Source organism: Antechinus flavipes, chromosome 3, assembly GCF_016432865.1.
Source record: "Antechinus flavipes isolate AdamAnt ecotype Samford, QLD, Australia chromosome 3, AdamAnt_v2, whole genome shotgun sequence".
Lineage (NCBI taxonomy): Eukaryota > Metazoa > Chordata > Mammalia > Dasyuromorphia > Dasyuridae > Antechinus > Antechinus flavipes.
In genome coordinates, this window is record NC_067400.1 from 66,991,950 (window position 1) to 67,013,422 (window position 21,473).

At 39.1% G+C, this 21,473-nt stretch overlaps 1 protein-coding gene across 5 annotated transcripts in view; it reads right to left on the reverse strand.

Moving 5' to 3' along the window:
• Positions 1-21,473, reverse strand: part of SMARCAL1 (SWI/SNF related, matrix associated, actin dependent regulator of chromatin, subfamily a like 1) — an 86,956-nt gene that overhangs the window by 56,571 nt on the left and 8,912 nt on the right. For all 5 annotated transcript variants that reach the window (XR_007951669.1, XM_051983581.1, XM_051983579.1 and 2 more), the window contains exons 4-6: positions 19,113-19,355; positions 17,620-17,670; positions 4,220-4,403 (exon numbers count right to left, since the gene is read on the reverse strand). Coding sequence is in view for 4 of the 5 variants with exons in the window: in XM_051983581.1 (XP_051839541.1) it covers positions 4,220-4,403; positions 17,620-17,670; positions 19,113-19,355 (478 nt within the window). In the remaining variant the exon portion in view is untranslated. The remainder of the gene's footprint in view (positions 1-4,219; positions 4,404-17,619; positions 17,671-19,112; positions 19,356-21,473) is intronic.

Below are 21,473 nucleotides of genomic sequence, written 5' to 3' on the forward strand. Positions count from 1 at the left end.
TAGTAAGCTAAACCTAATAAGGTGAAGCTTAATATGAATAAATATAAAGTCTTGCTTCTGGATTCAAACAACTGACTTCACAAATATAAAATGGAAAAGGCATTGTTAGAGAGCTATTTGTCTGAAAAAGATCTGAGGGTCATGGTGGCCTTCAAGTTTAACATTATTCAACAGCATTCCCATCACAGGTAAACAGTGTTCATGCAGGCATGAGCTTCCTTAAGAGTCTACAAGAGAGACTTTACCAAAGATTTTGATAAATCAGATTTACAGCATTTCTCCACTCTCTAGTTCAATAACCTTTTCAGAAAAAGAAATAAGGTTCCTCTGGCATGAGCTCTACCTTCTGTGATTGGTTTTGTCCTCAGGGAGCTAACATTCTATGGGGAAAAACAATAGGTTTATGTACATGTAAGCATACTTCCAGGGGAAACGAAGTGAGAGGCTCTCAGCACTTTGCTCCAGTTAGACCTCGCCTGGAGTACACCGTGTCTGGTTCTGGGCACTATAATTTAGGCAAGACAATGATGAGCTAGAGAACATGAAGAAGGGGGCAACCAGAATGATGAAAAAACTAGACCAGCCCATGAGGACTCTCTGGAAACAGGGACCTTCAAGGTGGAAAGGAGAAGATTCAGGATGAGGAATGAAGTGGGGGGAGGAGGACCATGGCGGCACTCTAAGTCCTTCAAAGCTTCCATGGGGAAGGGATATTGGGCTTATTCCTCCTGGCAGAATTGGGAGCACCTGGAAAATGTCAGGAAGTACTTCCCATCAAACAGAGTTTTGTGGAATCAGAATGAACTGGCCCAAGGACCGCTGGATTCCCCTAGACCCTGGAGATCTGTAAGCCAAAGGCTGGAGGAGCCCATGGTGGGATGGGAAAAGGAAGCAATTGACTAAGTGGTTGCTGAGGACCCTCCAACTTCTGTGATCCTCTTCTCAGGACTTCCAATTTCTGCCTAACTCCTTCATCCTATTCCTTGAACAGCCTCAAAACAAAACATTTCAAAAATTATCTAAGGATAAGTTTAATTCCATTTAATGCAATCGATATTAATCAAATATGTATTATGCACAAGTCAGTGAGACTGAGGGTCACCAAGGAAGGCAAGAAGAGGCCACAAAGTGAAATTCTTTCATAAATTCCTTTCTTTTAACCAATATTTCCTTCCTGGCTTCCTCTATCTCATCACTGACAAACAACACTACTCTTTAAGTTTTGGCTGCCTAATAGTGATCAGTCTGGATTCTAGTTCTGGCTCTAGCTGGTTCTAGCTGTCCTTGCAGCCAGTCTGATTCCACAAAGCTCTATCTGATGAGAATTGTTTCCTGACATTTTTCAGTCTTCATCTGGTGTTGCCTCAGTTTCTTATATGTAAAATGAAGGATCAGAGGTTAACAGATCTTATGCTCTGAGGCCATCTGTTCCAATCTCCTTCCCTTTTATATACAGAGGCTAGTGTTTGTAGCAGCTTTTTTTGTGGTAGCAAAGAATTGGAAAATGAGTTGATGCCCATCATGGGGAAATGGATGAACAAGCTGTGGTATATGAAAGTAATGGAATATTATTGTTCTATAAAAAATCATGAATACGCTGATTTTAGGAAGGTCGGGAAAGATTTACATCAACTGATGTTGAGTGAAACAAGCAGAACCTAGAATACATTATATATAACAACAGCAAGAATGTACAATGATCAGCTATGAAAGACTTGGTTCTTCTCAGTGATTCAGTGATCCAAAGCAATCCTGATAGACTTTGGATAGAAAATGCTATCTGTACCCAAAAAAAGAACTAAGGAGACGGAATATAAATCAGCCCATGCTGTGTTCATTTTTTTTTTTTTAATGTCTCCCATGGTTTTCCCTTTTGCTCTGATTTTTCTCTCCCAACATGATTCATAAAGCAATGTATGTTAAAAATAAAATTAAAATTTTTAAAAAATTAAAAAAATTAATCTAAAAAATACATACACATATATAAAGGCTAAGAGCCAAGTAAGTACAGTGATTTATTTGGTCAGGGCCACACCAGTACTAAATGACCAAAGCAGGATTTGAACTCAGATTTGGTTTTCTAACCCAAGAGCCAATACTCTCACTACCATTTTACAAATACTTTACTGTTTCTGATGATCTCTGAGATCCTTCTGGACACTTAAAATCTGACAATGGGTTCTAATTCTTTTCCTTTCCCCTGATTAACTCAGGATGCAGGCACTTGTAGGTAACAAAGTCATAAAGAAAGAGAAAAGGAGGATAAAGAAACCTGAATCATCAACATCCTGGATGACTGTCTCCTAATAGCGACCATGATCACTTGCGGCCCAGAGAAATGAACAATGTGGGGGACGGACTCCTCTCCTAATTTCTGCCCTCAAGTCTGGATTTGAATCAGAAAGTGGGGAAGAAAGACTACGAACATCATCAGTGGCTTTAGCACCTGCCCTTTCCAAGAGTACAAAAAGATCAAGAGAGTTACCAAGATTCCAGTTTGCCAACTCAGGAGTGACGTGCACCTTGTCCCCGGGCACCCTCAGAAATTGGTTTAATGCAAATGGAGATGAGGTTAATAAACAGCCCTAGCTTGAGGAGCTCCAATGGAACTGATGAAGAAGGGAGCTTGGCACAGTAGGGGATGGGTAATCTTTATCAGCTTAATGAAAAAACCATAGGAAAAAAGATTAAAGGAATGAACAGCACAGAAAGAAATTGGTTAAAACAAGGCCTAAAGGGGGGCTTAAATAGATAAAGGATAGAAATGTCAGGGAGAGATAAGGATTGTTGGAGTTTTATTTGGGCGGGGGCGGAGTGGAACCTGTGGTAGTGATAAAAAAATAGGAAAGGGAAAGAAATAGAGGGTACACACAGCTGGAAGCAAAGGGATATAATGTGCATGGGTTCCTTCTAAGGGGCAAATTCAGGAGAATATCTGACAGCTATCTATCCAAATTATGATACCTTTTCTTAACGGATATGAGTTCTTGTTAGGAGCTGATAGACTTTCCAAATAGTCGAGGATTCAGGTGCTACTTCTTTCCATTTCTCAGTTGCACAGAAATACCTTTTTTCCCCCTTTCAAGTTTCTTTTTCAAATTCTTTCCCTCTTACCACCTTTTCCCCCACCCACTGAGAAGGCAGGCAATATGATACCCATTATATATGTGAAGTCATGCAAATTATTCCCTATGAGTCACATTGCAAAACAAAATTTTTTTAAAGTATAAATTTGCTTCAATCTGTACTCAAGAGTCCATCAGTTGTCTCTCCAGAAATAATAGGCAATGTAGTTATTGCCTATTAAAGGTAACTTTATTGTTCTGGGGGGTCTCCTTTTCTGATCTCTCACCTGCCTTTAGGTGAGAAAGGATGATTTAACTCAAACCAATGAATTTTGTTGTTTTTAAGCTAAGATTCCAGGAGGATCAAAGCTTAAAAACAACATCCCCCAGAAACTCCCATCAGATCCTGGTGAAGGAGCTTGGGCCCTGAACTGAAAGAAACCTTGAGTAACATTAATCCCCAAGGTATCACCTGCTTCCAAACTCACTGATCACAACCAGTTCCAGCAATCTCTTTGTAGATCATTTGTCCCAAACCCCTCAGCAGTCTCAGCTATGGAGAAAAGAATATTTTCCCCCCAAAGTCCTGGTTACAGTCACATGGTTCAGTGTCTAAATGGATATGACATTTAAAAAGACACAATACAAACAGTCTTGCCATCATTTCTCTCATATGTATTGTGTCAAAGTGAGTCCTTAATAGCAGGACTATCTTGATTTTTTTTTTCTCCTTATCTCAGGTATTAATTTTTTTTTAATTAAAGCTTTTAATTTTCAAAAAAATATGCATGGATAATTTTCAACATTCACCCTTGCAAAACTCTGTGTTCCAAATTTTTTCCCTCCTTTCCTCCCACCCCCTTCTCCTAGATGGCAAATAATCCAATATATGGCACTTAATTTAAAAAAAAATTCATTCAAGTAGGAGAAAAAGGCCATACAAAGGAGGTTAAAATTAATGGCTAAAAAAGATTTTAGCATTATCTGTAAATTACAGACTCACTTTAAGACCACAGATAATCACATCAATAACTAAATGTTTTCAAAAGAAGCTAATAGGAGATAAACCTTTATTATAGGTGATTGGGGCAGCACCCGTCTTACAGACTAAAGGCATGACAGTGATCTGTGTGACCCAAGAAAGAGGCACCTACTTGACTCCAGTTCTCTGAAAGAGCATCAGACTAGACACAAGTTTTGAATCCACAGTGGAGAGGTCGGCCTCAGGTACTTCCTCTGGGTGAAGAGACTTTTTCTCAAGGTGGGCAGCAAAAGCCTGGAGCACCACTTTGGGCAAAGGTTCCAGCTGGATGCCTGGAAGCTGGCGAACCTCTTGCACTGAGGAGAGGAAAAAGGCATCTTAGCTAGAGAATGTGTAGATAAAGGGGGGGAAGGAATGGCTCATGGCATGGTCCAAAGGGCATCAAGATATAATTTTTAATGGGGAGTTATCTGCTCCAGTTTAGAATAAAAGAGTTAGACAGTTCTCGGAGGGGTCCAAAGCTATACAGACAGTTTTCATATTTATTAAAATTCTCATTATGCAAATTTGACTTTATACAATTCTGAAAGAAATCCACATTCAAAAAAAAAAAAAAAAGCTACATAAACTTCACTGGACAGTTCTGTGCTCGCTCTCTCTCTATTCCTGTCCCTTGGCTCAGCTCTGTGTCCACAGTCTCGCATTCTGCCACTGCAGGTGGGTCAGGGGATGGAAGCCTCTGGAGATCTTTACTCTGGTCTGCCCACATGTCCACCCTCTCTGTCTCCCATCCAGCCACACTCAGTACTGCCCGTCTGTCCCCAGCCCCGACATGTCAGCCGGTCCTCTCCCATCTGTGTCTGCCCCCTTTGTCTTCCTCTTAGTTCCAGCCCAGCTACCATGTGGCTGGCCAAGACCCAGATATATTCCCCCTCCTGCTCTTCCTTCTCTGTCCCCACCTGGCCTTGGACTGTGTGCCAGGCCCCTCCTCCACTGGCACAGGGCCCCCTTTCTTACTCCCTCCCTTTCTCCCTTTTCTGGGGCACAGAAAAATTTGCATTACATAAAAACTGCTTTACGCAAAAATCTATGGAATGCCCACTTATGTAAAGTGAGAACCGTCCTTCCAACTATCATGTTGCTCCTAACAGCCTTGACATCTGGACAAAACGCAATGCCCGGGAGGTTTTAATCCATTCATCTCAGAACTTTTGCTCTGATGGTCCCCATCCCTCGCGTAGCCCAATAGTCCAAGCAGGGCTCAGCCATGCCCCACTTCACCCCCTGTCCTGGTCCTCTTCTAAACAATGTGGACCAGTGGGATAGCTTTCCCACTCACTCCAGTTCTGGAATCAAATCTAATCAACTCTACTTTGTTCCTTAAAGGGGTGTGTCAATCTACTCTGCCGAGGGTGCATCCTCCTTCATTAGAATTTAAGCTCAACTTACTTCCCCATGTAGGGAATGTCTTTGCCATTGCATTTTAATCCTCAACACCAGCAGGGTGCTACATAGCAATAAGCATTTAAGAAAATGTTTTTTCATTCATAGTAATAAGTACTTAAGAAAATGCTTTTTCATTCATAATAAGTACTTACGAAAATACTTTTCCACCCATAGTAATAAGTACTTAAGAAAATGCTTTCATTCATAACAAGTACTTGAGAAAATGCTTTTCCAATCATAGTAATAGCACTTAAGAAAATGCTTTTTTGTTCATAATAAGTACTTAAGAAACTGCTTTTCCATTCATAGTAACAAGTATTTAAGAAAATGCTTTTCCATTAATTTTCTTTTCTTCAGTTTCCTTAACTACAGAATGTAGACAAAAAGCTTAGAAAGGTAATGAAAATACAGTTCAGATATGATAGAGCCCGATTTTCAAGGACTTACAGACCCAGAGATTACAATAGGACAGGTACACATATATAAGCTATAGTAAAAAGGACACCAGAATGACCGAGTGGAAAAAACTAAACAGCACAAGTTTAAAAATCTGAATGAGAAGGTCGACTTGTTTGAGGTATATGGGTTAATGGACAAGTTTATAGTCACAGATAAGTAGAATAAGCAAGCAGGTTAGGGTAATATATTTGGTTTGGTAAGATTAAAACTAGAAAAGAGGGAACTCACTAAGGTCAGTTTAGAATATACATATGGAAGGGGGAAAAGAAGGTTCTGGGCCAAAAAAACAGTATGTATATATCAAATTGTTTAATGCCTCAGGAAGGGGGAAAGAAGGAAAAGAGAAAAATAGAAACTCAAATTGTTTTTTTTAATGGATATTAAAAATTATCTTTACATGTAATTGAAAAAATTAAAATATTGTTTTAAAAGAAAAAATATTTTTTAAATTTAAAAAAGTAAATGTACATTATTCCAAAAATTTTAAACTTTTATAATTATATATATATATACACACATATGTATATCTTTCCATATGTGTGTGTGTATATATATATATGTTCATATATATGTTTATGTGTAAGAGAGAGAGAGAGAAAGAGAGAGAGAGAGAGAGAGAGAGAACATACAAGACTAAGAAGCCTGATTGATTATAGAGGCTACCTTCCTGTCTTCTCTTAAAAAAAGATGTCACTGTTGTTCCCTTCCAGTCATCATCCCTATGGTTAAGAAGCATGAAAATAAACATACTTGGAGGCTGGAAGAAAAAGCGTGACTAGTTCATCACCTAAAGCTATTATTAGAAGAACCATCATTTTCTTTCCTGTTTCACCAGTGAATCACTCAGAGTTTTGGCTTTTGATTATGCTTTTCCTCTTAGAGATATGGTCTTAACTCTGTAGAATGGGGATGGGAAGATGATAAAAGTTATTGACCTATAGCAGGAAAAAAAAAAGCTTATAGAGACCCACATGGAAGTGAAAATTTCCTGAGGTTTGTCCTAATTTTTTTGAAAGAAGTTACTCTCCCATGATTCCCTTAATAGAAGGGAATACAACATTTTGTTCAATAAACATGATAAACATCTAAAAGCATATTTCAATATCATATTATGAAAGAAAAGAAGAAAAAGAAGGAAGAAAAAGAAATAGAAGGGGAAAGAAAAGACAAGGAAAAAAAAGACTAAGAAATAGTCACAGTTTCCATGTGGTAAGAGAATCCTCCTAGAGCATTAAAGGGCACAGCCTCACTAGGGCATGTCTACACCTGAGGCAGATCCCTTCTAAGCAATGGCAAAGAAACAAGGACATGCTGTTGTTAAGATAGAGTCAAAGGATTCCCTACTATTAATTCTATAGCATCAGTAGGCACTGATGATGAGAGCATCAGTGGAAGGCAAAGACAAGAAGGCAGGTCCAAAGGCCTTCACACGGTTCATATCCACTGTCAGTGGTTGATTTAATGGTCATTCTGCATTATTATAGGATCACAGGATCTTAGCTGGAGGACTAAAAGGGACCTCAAGGATCTCCTAATTCAAATTATTCATTTTCCAGAAGAGAAAAATGGAAGCCCAGAAAAAGGAATGAATGTCCTGTCCAGTCTACTGATTGCTGGACCCAGGCTTTGACCTGAGGACCTCTGACTCTAAATCCAGCAGACCAGTCAGAAATGATGCAATAACTAATTAAAACCACAGCAGGCTGATAATTAGCACAGGCAACCAGAGACATGAATTGAAAGTTCCAGAGGGAGCAGAATCTCCCTCCTACATTTTTTCATGACCTGTACTTATTTCAGGGATTCCCTGTATATATCCCTGATTCCGTGTCATGTTTATTTTATCTTTCAATATTACCTGATTAAAATGTTTTATTTTTAACAGAAATTGTGAGACTGATTTTTACCTCTCCCTCCCCCCCCCCCCCAAATCATCACAATGGGAAAGAGGTGAGAGGGGATAGGGCAGGGATAAAAAGAGGCTTCTGGTAAGATATCTAGCACCCCAGTATCTCTGAGGGGAGCCCACTTGGGGCCCACTTACTTGTACAACAGAGGCAGCATAGCATTCTGAATTCAGAACCAGCCTCTCAAAGCTCTCGGCAATCCCTAAGAGTCTATATGAAAGAGTTTTCTCCCCAGAGAGGTATTCAGTCCAGTGAAACTAGAAGTTCATTCCCATCTCTCTATGATATGTCTCACAAACCCTCACTCAGCTGTTCCTTGAAGCCCTCCAGTGACCTCACAAGACAACCCATTCCACTTTAGGTAGCTCTAATTGGGAAGTGTTTCCTTCTATCAGAAAAAAAAATTACCTGAATGTGCCCCTTTGTGGCTTCAATACATTGTTACTATCTTTCCAGGTGAGCCTTCAGAGCTATGGCATCCCCTGTTCTCACTTCCCTTTAACTGATGCTTATATGATAGGAACTTGAGGTCTTTCCTTGACCTGATAAACTCTCTAGAACACTTCCAACATCCTTCTTAAACCCCAACTCTGCTGTGGCAGCCTCACCTGGGCAGAGGACAACCTGTCTCCCACATTCTTACACCTGGAACCTCAGCTTCTCTTAATGTAATCCCAGGAGGTATAAGTTTTTCCTGGTTTCCTGGTTACCATAAGATGCTGAACCTTAAAGCTCCCAGATTGTTTACAGACAAACTACTGCTAATCGCGTCTCTCCCATTTGTGAAATCCACTCTCTCACCCATGCATAAACCATTATATTGTTCCCCACTGAGTTTCATCCTATCAGATTTGGCTCCATATTCTAGCCCATCAAGATCTTTTTAGTTCTTGACTCTATCATCTAGGGTGCCTGCTGTCCTTTCCAGCTTTATGCCATTTGCAAATTTGAGAAGCAAGTCATCAAATCATTGACAATAATGTTAACACCGTGCAAAGTTAACAGCCATTCCCCAAAAGATATATGGTCAAATAAAAGGAACAAATAGTTCTTAAGAGAAGAACTGCAAAGAATTCACAAACACATGAAAGAATGCTCACTGCAAATAGTCAAATATGACAACAAACGGTAATAGTCAATGTTAGAGAGGTTGGAGAGTGATGGGTACACTAATATCTTGTTGCTGAAGCTATGAAATGGCACAATTATTTTGGAAATCAGTTTAGAATTATGCAAATAGAGTGATTAAAATGGTCGTGCTCCTTTAACCAGAAATTTTGGTTCTATATCTTCTATATTTTTATAATAATATATGACATTTATAATATATATGATATATAAATAATAAATATATATTTATATATTTTATATAAATTATTGGGTTTATATTACAAGGAAATCATCAATAAGAAGAAAGTCACCTTGTACAACAAAATTCTTAGAACAGCACTTTTTTCAATAGCAAAAAATTATAAACAAAGTTGATATCCATCAATTGGGGAATGGCTAGACTGTAATACATGAATATATTGGAATATCATAATAAGAAATGATGTATATGATAAACATAGAGAAGCACAAAAAGATATGAACTGATGCAGAGTGAAGTAAGCCAAAATAAAATATATATGACTATAAACGCACACATGTAAAACAAAAGTGAATGTTGCAAAATTATATATATATATCAAGCATGACTTGAATGAAGAATTATGAAAAGATACTCCTAAAAGGTGAGAAGTCCACAGGAACTGCACATTAGGAATATTTTCAGATTTTTTCAATTAATTGATCCGTTGTGCTCATTTTCTTCCTTTTACTTTTTTTAATCTTAAAAATACTATTTGTTCTACAGAATATCTCTCAGAGAGAAAAGCCGGGAGGACCACTGGAAAAACTATAAGGATGTAAAAATATAAGGTATCATGAAAACATTTTCTTAAATGACAGGTCAAACACAAGCATAAATCTTTTGGGCATTCCACTGAAATTTCCCATCCAAGATGATATTGAACCATTATTGATGAATCTTTGGATCTATCCATTCAACCAATTCTCAACCTAAGTACTTAGCTCTCATTGTTCTACCTTTTCCTGAAAAAATGAAAAAAAGAAAAAAAGAAAATCCAGCAAATGTTTTACTAAAATATAGATTAAAAAAAAAAACCAAAACAACACAGAATTTCCCAGATCTAACAACTGGATAAAATTTCAAACAAGGAAATAAACTTAGTGTCCTAACACATTCTGGATGAATGCCAGCTCTATGTGAGCATCAATTTTTCCTTTCTTAAGATAATCACTAACCATTTCCTTAAGGAATATATCCTAGAAGTTTACCAAAAATTTAAATCAACCTCACTAGCCTAGAGTTCGCATAGTCTATACCCCTCCAACTTTGAAAGTCTGCCCTTCTCTAGTCCTTTTCTCCACCATCTTCCAAAGCTCACTTACAGTGATTTGTTCAGAATCCAAGGTACAGCAAGTAATCTGAACCCAAAGGCAGTTCATTGCTTTTTTGCTATCTCTAATGAGAAGGATGAGTTGGGATTGCAATTTTTTATTCCCTTTCTTTTTTTTCTTAAGAAATGGCTCATAATAAAGAATTAAAGGGAAGGGAAAGATTTATGTTAAAGAAATAAAGCTGACTTAAAAGTTATAACAATAAGTATATATTTTTAAAATAGAACAGCATTTCTCTTTGTTAGTTCCTCCAATTTTTAGAAGATGAAGATTTTCATTAAGGCAAGAAATAATCAACTGCTCTGCTTTCATGAGAGAAAAACTTCCATTAAATGTTCAGATAATTGAATGCTTGCATGATTACTGTATCATACCTCAGAGCTAGGCTTGTAATTTTCTTTCCTGAATGCCTCATCTAGTTCCTACTTCTGTCCCGGTGGTCTGTGGTACACTCCTAAGACGAAAATCACCTCTGTTAAGATCGCTGCTGCTTCACCCTCCACCGATTATCACCCCAAAGCTTTTTCCCTCTGGTTCTATTTTTCACATAATCACGTTTTCCAAATATTTTCTACCTTGAATCCTCACCCCTTCCCTCCACCCCTGCCACATGCATACTCTTTCTATAGAATAAGATAAACATATCCAACTGTTCAGATACCACTTCAGTCATGGGGTTCTACCAAGCCTCAGTGATAACTAGGAAGACTTCCTTGTGATAGACCCTCAGGTCCTTGGACTCTTTACATTTTGGGGGGTAGAGGGAAAGGCAATCTGGGATAAGCAACTTGTCCAGGATCATACAGCTAGCAAGTATCTGAGGCCATATTTGAAACCAGGTCTTTTTGACTCCAGGGCTGGTCCTTTACCCACTGTATCATCTCGCTGTCTCTGAACTTATTTTTGTTTTCCTTTTTTTTTTGGTTATACGTGTACATTGATTTTTACAATACATATTTCTTTTTGAATCATGTAGGGAGAGAAACATCTGAACAAAAGGGGAAAACCATGAGAGGAAAAAAAACAAGAAAAAGGGGGAAAAAGTGAACATAGCATGTGTTGATTTGCATTCAGTCTCCATAGTTCTTTCTTTGGGTGCAGATGGTGTTTTCTATCCAAAATTTGTTGGGATTGCCTTGGATCACTGAACCGCTGAGAACAACTAAGCCTTTCATAGTTGATTATCGCACATTCTTGCTGTTATTGCATACAAAGTATTCCTGGTTCTGTTTGTTTCACTCAGCATCAGTTCATGTAAATCTTTCCAAGTCCTTCTAAAATCAGCTTATTCATCATTTTTTATAGAACAATAATATTTCCATTACCTTCATATACCACAGCTTGTTTAGTCATTTTCCAATTGATGGGTATCTACTAATTCTCTAATTCTTTGCTACCACAAAAAGAGCTGTTACAAACCTGTTTTGCACGTGAGTCCTTTTCCCTCCTTTATGATTTCCTTGGGATACAGACTCATTAATGGCACTGCTGGGTCAAAGAATATGCACAGTTTAATAATCCTTTGGGCACATGAAACCATTTTTTCAATATATTTATAGCTATACTTCAGGAGAATTGGTTTTCTTTGTAATCTTGGGAATTTCATTTTATGCATTTAAGTACATGATTCTCCAGGCTTCAAGTGTCCCATGGCACACCAAAAGAACTTATATCCTCTAACTTCAAAATCACTCTTCTTCCCACTCCATCACGCTTGTAGCTTGTGTCCCTAAAGAGCTGGGGCAGTTTCAAGCCCCTTGGCGATGCCGTAACCCACAGAGGGATAGGCCTGGAGTCAGAAAGTTCAGAGCTCCAATTTGGCCCCAGAGACACTTTACTCTGTCTCCTTTCCCTAACAGTAAATTGGGGATAATGATAGCAGCTACCTCCCAGGGTTGCTGTGAGCATCACAGGAGATAAATATATTTTTAATGAGTGCTTCAGCCTTCAGCACACAGTAGGTGCTACAGAAAGGCTTACTGCCTCTTGCCTGAGATACCCTGTATTTTGTGGGAGGTCAGGAGCATTATTACAGGAACATTCTTGGAGTTGGGTGAATTTGCAGAGGTCTTAAGGGTCACTTTTCTTTCCACACTGCAGTTACTACATAAACACTAGCTTTCTTCCACCTTAGTTTTCAGCTTAAAGTCCTTTTGATGAGATATACACTCTGAACAAACATATTCTTAGCTGTTAAGAGCATCCTATCACTAACCAGGAGCTTATTATTTCTCTATTCTCAATTTTATCTGAGAATTCCAGATCCTATTTTCTGTTGCCACTTCTTAAAAGCCCTTCACTCTCAAATCTGCCCTTTTCTTGTGAATCTCTTTAACGGTAGCAGGAGCCTCGAGGTGCTCGTCTTCTGGCCAGAGACAGGCATCATATATGACCACGTGAATTGTGAGAAGGGGAACACTGACTTTAACAAGCTTCTCTGTCATGTCTAGGATACAAGCCCCAAGAAACAAACAGATCTTTCTATTGTTCTTAACAAAGTGAGCGGGGCTGCTCTGGATCCTTTGGCAGCAAGTTACCCACTATCCAGTTTTTTCTTCTTCCTCTGACCCTTGTTGGATGATTTCTCACAAGTCATTTTATCACTCCTTGGAGCAGGAGTACCTATATTATGCTTAAAGCCCTCAGCGCTCTCCTCTCCAGAAAACTCCAAATTTGTTGTGGTTTGGCTGCTCAAATGACATTTTTCTACTCTTTGGCCCCATGACAAAAATCAAGTTTATTCTCTGCCTCTTCAGATCCCTCTTCTTCCTTTTCCTATTGAATTCCCACTTCCAACTCTTCAGTTGTGGGATTCCTAGAATCGCCAACTGATTATTACATTTTGGAATGCTAATCAGCTGGTAAACTACTGTTCACAATTCTTGAATTGTTCTTTATCCTTAAAAACTTTCAGGATTTCCTAAGAATAATGACAATAGTGAGCTTGGAAGGAGAGGAAGGCGAAAAGGAGAAAAAGGTCAAGTTCATCCTCTGGATTTCAAGTGGTAGGAGCAATAATACCCAAGTGAGATAAGAGTATTGGAAAGAGTGCTGGACTTATGGACAAAAGATAACTTGGTTCAAATATCACCTCCATCCCTACATGTGGCCTTGGGCAATTTATTTAACCTCCCCGAACCTCAGCTTTTTCATCTGTAAAATGGGGATAATATTTATAGTACCTATTTCATAAGGTTGCTATAAGGAATAAATGAGATAAAAGTATTTAACTCTCTTTGTAATCTTATATAAATGTCAGCTATCATCATCATCATCATCATCATTACTGTTAAATCAAGACAGATGCCCTCCCCATGTTCCGGGGAATTGGAATCAGTTTTGACTTTGCAGTTTTGGATTTTCTAGGTTGGTTCTCCATTGTTTACTATCCTTTTTTTCCACAAGGCTTTAGAACAAGTCAGAGAAGAAAAAATTCCTTCACACCAAATAGCAAATAGATATTTATTATAAATATTAATGTGAATGTGGAAGGCTGACCCATGTATTGCCACCTTAAATTGGTTTGTGTTTCCAATTTACTTAAGCTCTTTTATAGAGAAATCAAAACACATTTCTGTTCTCAACAAAACACAAGCACCAGTTATTGCTGGAAGCAGTATTCACATACCAAATTCACTGTGATGTGAAATTGGGCAAGGCTGAAGACATTAATGTAAGAGTACATCCATCTTGATGCAGAAATGCACTTTACACCTCCAAATTAAATCTAAGTATGCTGGTTTCTATGTACTTCAAAAGACTAGGCACTCTGTGTGCCTTTGGAAACAATTTTCATTTTAATCCTGGTGATTCTCAGACTCAAATAGCAGGTGGAAAAATCAAGGCAGGATTGATGATCTATCTAGCTAGAAGGATGGTGCTTCATAAGCATAATATTTTGGCACCCAGATCTCTTCAACCATCCTCTCCATAACAAAGGCTCCCAACTACTTTAATGTACCATTGAGGAAAATTGTATCTTTCTGGCTTGTTGACTTATCTCCACTGTCTTTTCTCTGGGAAAATGATGATAGTGAGCTTTCTGACAAATGGGAACTATTTGATGGTCATTTTTGTGAAAGAGGTTTTTGGTTGAGCCAAATGTTTCCAAACAGCATCTGACAAAGGGAAATCAATACCTGAAAGGGATGGTCCTGCTCCATACTAGAGCAAAACCCACAGTCCAATCCTGATTTCAAGTCCCTTAAAAGTCATAAAAGAGAAATGTTTCCTCTAAAAGCAATCTGTCACAGAGTTCATTGATATCCTCATCAGTAAGAGCAAAGGATAGCAAACTATGGCCTGGGGGGAACCAACTACAGTCTGCTGCATATTTCTGTATGGCCAGCAAGCTAATAGTGTTTCTTACATTGTTTAATACAATAAAACTTTTTTTTTTTAAATCATAAAAGCCATACAAAAAACAGCTTTGGGCAATCTTCTTTTGCCAGTCTGTTCTAGAGGAAGGATCTTATAGGCCCTCTTGTTCAGAGGTTGCAACACCCAAATTTTCCAGTACTACTGAGTTAGATTAAACTATATATAGGAAGTGTTACCAAAATAAATAAAAATTAATCTATAATTTAATATAATGTTAACCTATGGTTTTCTAATCAATGTGTAGCCTGAAGAAACCCATTTCTTTTTGAATTTGACACTATTGCTCTAACTGAGCCTTCTCTTTTAACAGACGAGGAAACTGAGGACTATAGAAGTGAAATAATTTCCCCAAAGTCATGGAGATCGTAAAATGGCAGAGCTGAAATTTGAACCCAGTTTTCTGATATCAACGAAGGCAGAATTGTTTTCAACATACTCCCATGTTCTAATGAATCATTGCATGTAAAGGACTAATAGAAGTTAGTTTGCCCCAGGAGTCCTTGAACACAATGATTCCATAAAGCATTAATATTATTTTATAGAAAAAGTGAGTGAGATCCAGAGGTAGAAATTTAACAACTCGAGGATTCCAGGCATGTCAGAAGCCAGTGAGGATGGCTCGGCTCTTTCTTTCCTCACCATCAAGGCCAATTTTCAACCTTCTCTAGATTACACCTTCTTTTACCAAGTACCAGGTAAGACCCCAAGTTCTAGTGGAGGGAGGAGTTCTACCCTCAGCTCTGTCTCTAACTTGCTGAAGGGCTTTAAACAAGCTGCTTCCCTTCTTGGAACCCCAGGAAGAATCGATCCTCTTTATCCTAGGACGTAGCTGAGCTCATCTATAAAAAACCGCTTCCACTTCTTTAAAGATAGCAAAAGAGCTAGACAGAAGAACTCAATGGCTGGCTATATCCCATCAAAGAGAAGCCATTCATCTGACATTTAAATCTGTCCTTGGCTCAGGATTCCAAAAAGTCCCAAGTGCCTGTGGTCAGAGGACAGTAACAATTCTACAGCTGTCAGGTCACCCTTTGGTTTCAGCCTGCCTATGGACACTAAATATTTTATAATACAACTTGATCTCGCTATTTACAGGGGTCCTTCCTACGAAGAGGCTGAATGTATTTCACTGACACTTTATTGACATCCCTATGAAGTTAGGTAGAGACAAGGGACCTTTCCACTTAAATAGAGGAAAAGAGAGGTTCAGAGGACTCCCCCATTGATTACTTGGCCATTTAGGTAACATAAGAACAGTGGTTGCAAGAAAATACAGGTTTTTACTAGGGCCTAAGTAAACTAAGTAAAACTAGGTGTTCACATCTCAAGTTCCAGATCTCTCGTCTGAGTCATGTCACGGACAAACTTGATGCTAACATGTGAGTCCTCCCACTGGCCTGGGGAAGTGACAGGATTCACTCCAAGCATAATCAATGCTGTCAGTAGAACAAACCACAGTAGAATCTTAATTATTTGGGATTTGGAGATAAAGATAAAAATGATTAAAATGACTAATAGAAACAATTATAAGATGACACATTCAGAGTCTTGTAGGATTACAAGACACTTTTACATCTATCACCTCTACTGTCCCTTATAATGACAGGTGAGGAAGGCAGCTGGTACAAGGATTAATAATCCCATTTTACAGATTTAAAAATGAGGGTCAGAGGGAGTCAAGAACTTGTTCATGGTCACACAGCTAAACAAAGGGCAGAGATGAGATTAGAACCAAGTTTGCTGATTCTGAATCCAGGACTGGTCCCACCTTTCTTCTTCTTGGTGAGAAGAACTAACAAGCTTTGGAATGGATTCCCAAGGAAAGGATAAGGTTTAGCCAACTTTCCCTCCTACAGGTGAAATTAGCATTCATTCATTCCTGTAGCCAGATGGGGCAAAATATAAAAATAATGATCAACTGTCAATTACTTGTTCTCCTTAAAGTTAGTGACCTTTGCATGAAAGCAACACCATTGTACCCTCCCTTGCCTGATTGATTCCATTTCTGTCTATCAAGATGGTCAGGGTCTCTGGGTGCAGATTCTCCATCTGAAGCAGGGCTTGGCATATTGTGCACAATCCTGGAACTTAAAATCTGAAAAGCCTCCAATCGCTTGCTTGAGAAAGCCTCTCGCAAAAAGAGAAACCATAATCTTCCTTAATCAGCTGATAATAGGATGTAAGAGAATCTGTAGATTTAGAACTATTAGAGTTTAGACAAAGTCCAAACCCTTCATTTTGCAAATGAAGAAATGGAGACCCAAGAAAAACAAAAAACTTGCTCAAAGTTCACACATGTAAGAAAAGTGACTAATAGTTATTTGAGATTTACATTTTTCTTTAAAAAACAAAAACACCCTGTGAGGTAGTGCAAATATTTTTAGCCTCAAGATGAGAATCAGAGAGAGTGAAAGCAATGTGTCTATGGTCACACAGCTAGCGAGGACCAGAGCTAGTATCTAACTCAGGCTCTTGAACTCCAAATGCAACGCCTTTCCTACCACAGCTGTAGGCAGCTTGGTTTGGCAACCAAGTCCGGGTTGCCAAAATCTTACAACTGCTTCCTGACGGTTACAGAGAAAAAAGGCATGTCTCTTTCCTAGTCACAGCTATAAATGAGGCCTAGGAATGAACCCCCAGTTTGGCTACTTCTCACCAATGTGACCCTGACATTTAAGTCTGCTTCCTTATCTATAAATAATGGGATGGGACTAGAGGCCCCTGGGGTCCCTTCTAAATTTACATCTATGAACCTAAGACAAATACTTGGGAGAAAGAAGAAGGGTGCCCCAGTTTCACTTGTACACCCCTGGCCTCCACCAAAGGTGTCAAAGGTGAGATGAATTAAACAACAACAAAAAAACCAACAACTTTCAAATGAATTAACAATATTAAGTCAGCCACTTGGGCATCTCACTTAGTCTTGTGTGATCTTTCAAATGAAAATTCCAGTTCCTGGTCTTCATATCTGCAAAAGAAAAAACAGACCAAAGTCAAAGCCTCTTTAATATATCCTTCAAAGCTCTTCCCACCAGACCAGGATGCTCCTCAGAGCCAACAACAGTCCCAACCCTTAGTGGCTGACATCCCAGAGAGACACCCAAAAGAGGCCCCACAAATCTAAGCTAAAACTGATTGATCTTGGTCACGTACCCAAATAATGGTGAAACAAAGGAAGATGATTGGAAGATCTGTGCCAAAAGAAAAGCACAGCTTCCTTAAAACAAACAAACAAAAAATGATGAGCTTTGGACCACTGCAGTAAATGTCAAGAAGGAAAGTGATGGCACAGATACTTGATGCGATGTGACAAATATTTAATGAATGTCGGCTGTTAGGTGCAAAAGTCCAGAGACAGTCTTTGTAAATATGAAATACAGGAAGGAGTATTAATTTCAACAGAGATTTACTGAGTTCCTATCACACTCAAGGCAAGGTGTGAGGTGCCATGCTGTCTATTTTCAGCAATTTCAAAAAATAGCAATCAGTGTAAGCAGCATCATTTCAAACACAAAGACAATGATACGGGAAGATGATTCATATTCGCCTTTCAAAGATAAACAAAAACCAAAACAAAACCCACGACTGAGCTGGAACTGCTGAATTAAAAATGAATGCATCCGAGCTATCAGAAAAGAATGAAGGCTCTTATTGGAGATGCCCTCAAACCCTCATTTGAGATATTGTATGAAAGCTGATCACGAATCCAGCCAATCTTCCAATTTCTATGGAATTCTCCCCTCATTCACTCAAAGCAATAATAAAGCATTGGGTTAGATGTGCTGCTTGCTTTTGTGGTTTGTTTGCTGAATAAGGGACTCTAACCCCTCTTTTCTCAAAGAGGGAAGGAAACAAAGGCCTGGGAGATCTAAGTGATTTTTAAAAGCCAATGGGTCTGAGCTGAGATGTCAGCCTAGAAACCCAGGATTCTGATGTCCTGTTTTTCACCTGCAAGACTAAAAGCTGGCTGTGAAAAATCAAGTACAACTGATATTATTTAACCTATGGAATGAGCTGCAGGAAGAATTAATTATCTTCAAGTCCCTAAAGGATTATAGGCGACTGTAACCAGCTGTTCCCTGGTCCCACTGGGCTCCGATCAGGGAGGCCGGACTGAATGGAAAGCTGGGGGATTTAGGTGAAAGCTCAATAATGAGTTGGGAGATGCAGCCCAGGGCCTGAGGGAGGTTCCGGGGCTTATTTGATGGGAGTTCCAAAGACTGCTCTAAGCTGCCCTACATCCTGTCCGTCTGGAGGGATCTGAGCAAGGCTGCCAGAGGTAAAAGGAGGAGAGGCAGCAGGTTCTAGCAGCCTGATACCATTAGGACATTCAACGAGAGGGAAAGCCAAACTTAACAGAGGGGCCCACTTTGCTCCCCAAACGTCACCTAGTTAAATCTGCAAACTTGCCGTAATTCCTGGAATCCATCCGCTTAAATACCGCAATCAGATCTTCATCAAAGCCAATGTCTGCCTCGAAGCGAGTTCGGGAGATGAGCACACATCGGCCTTTCATACTGGCAGGGACCTTGCCGGGTGGTCGGGGCTGCTGGGAAGGCACTTCACCGGTGAACCCGGACCCTGCAGAAGCAGTGGTCTCAGATCCTTCCAGGGGCTGCAAGGTGATTGTATGAAGGTCCTGGACGGCTTTCACTGCAAGGGAAGAAACAGTGCTGTAGCCAACTCTTCAATAGCAAAAGGAGGCTATATATATAATAGAGATATATATCTATTAATTTATATATATATTTATACACACACATAATATATGTATATTTGTATATATTTACACAAAATATATGTACATATTTATATGTAAGCTATATATTTATATATAGAGACTAAATAAATGTATTTAGAAGAACAAAGGGAAGAGAGGGGAAGCTGAAACAGGAAGCAGCTGTCAGATGTGTTTAACTACACAGGCAAAAAAGGGAACTGATCAAAAAGGGCATTTGCTATGTGCCAAGTGCTAAACTAGAGATACAAATAGAAAAAGCTAGACTGTCTTAATTTTCAAGAAGTTTCCATTTTGTAATAGAATATTATTGTTCTATAAGAAATGATCAGCAGGATGATTTCAGAAAGGCCTGGAGAGACTTACATGAACTGATGCTGAGTGAAATGAGTAGAACCAAGAGAACATTATACACAGCAACTGATGGATGTGACTCTTTTCAACAAGGAGATGACTCAGGCTAATTCCAAAGGATTTATGATGTAAAGAGCCATCTGCATTCAGAGAGAAACTATGGGGACTGAATGGGGATCACAACATAGTATTTTCACCTTCTTTATTGTTCTTTGTTTGCATGTTTTTTTCTCATTTTTTCTTTTTTTGATCTAATTTTTTTTTTTTTGGCAGCATGACAAATGTGGAACTATGTTTAGAAGAATTGCACATGTTTAATTTATATCAAATTACTTGCTGTCTAGGGAAGGGGGAAAGAGGAAAGGAGGGAGAAACATTTGGAACACAAGGTTTTATAGAAGTGAATGTTGAAAACTATCTTGGCATATATTTTAAAAATAAAAGGCTATTATTAAAAAAAATTTTATAAAGAAATTTACATTCTAAATGTGCAGCTTTTGGATGGATGAAAAGGTCCAGAAACCCTAAGGATGTTAGAGGTAGATGAATCTGAGCCTGGCCTGTACTCAGCATCTCCACAATGAGGCAGTCCTTTTGTTTGGGGGACTCAGGGATTCCCCCTCACCTCCCTACGCACATTATTTAAGTAGCTAAGATGAGAGTACCTGGGGAGAAAGGCAGAGCAGATAGTAAGACTTAGGACTGATGGTCAGGCTAGATGGTGCTCCAACATCAGGAGTGGAGTTGTTGATTTCAAGCTCATTCCAACTCCATGAATTGTGAAGTAGCCCCAGCAAGGAGGTAGTTTAGGGGGGAGGGACCCTGGAGCAGCTCTTCCCACCATTAGATAGTAACAGATGGGTTCCGAAGGGAAAGTAATGGTGTTGCTTCCTGAGCATAGCCTACGCCTGGGGAAGAGAAGGAAGGCTCCAGGAATCTGGACGGAAATGGGCTGATCTTGAGACATTCTATTTGGTCACCATTGGATCTGTTCCTATCATAGGAATCATAGAATTTAGGGAGAAATGAATGGCTTCCCCAAGTTCACCCAGGTATACAAGTAAAGGCCCAGTATTCAAACCTAGATCTTTTGATTCCAAATATAAATAATATGTATTTATTTATATGACTACTCTACATATTGCCTTCTAGTTACCACCCAAACCATATCTCTATGGGATCCAGATAATCCAACATTGCAGTTTAGTTGTATAGCCAAAATATACTCAGGGTGCTGCCATACTGACATCATAGCATTTTATAATCAGAGAACATGTAATCCAGAGGTGTCAAATTCAGTGTCTCCCCAGTGAGACAGAACCACATTAAAAATGTAACTGGGAAACGTTTAACAAAAATAAATAAAATCACATTATGTCACTGATGTTAATTGGTGGTTTTCCAAGTCCATGGAACGTCGTGCTGTCCTTTTACAGAAGAAGAAATGTTTCAGAAAGGACAGGCGATTTACCCAGACAGGAAGGAAAGGTCAGAGCTGAGATCCAAATCCAGCTCCTCTGACGAGAATCAGAGCGCACTATCTCGCTCCCTAGGCTGCCTCCATCTAAGCACACTCTCCATTTCCCTAGACTACCTCTGGAAGAGACTGAATCCCATCACTTTCTGACAAGGAAAGTGGGGTTCAGGGATGCTGATAACTGAGAAGCCACAAGAGCAGG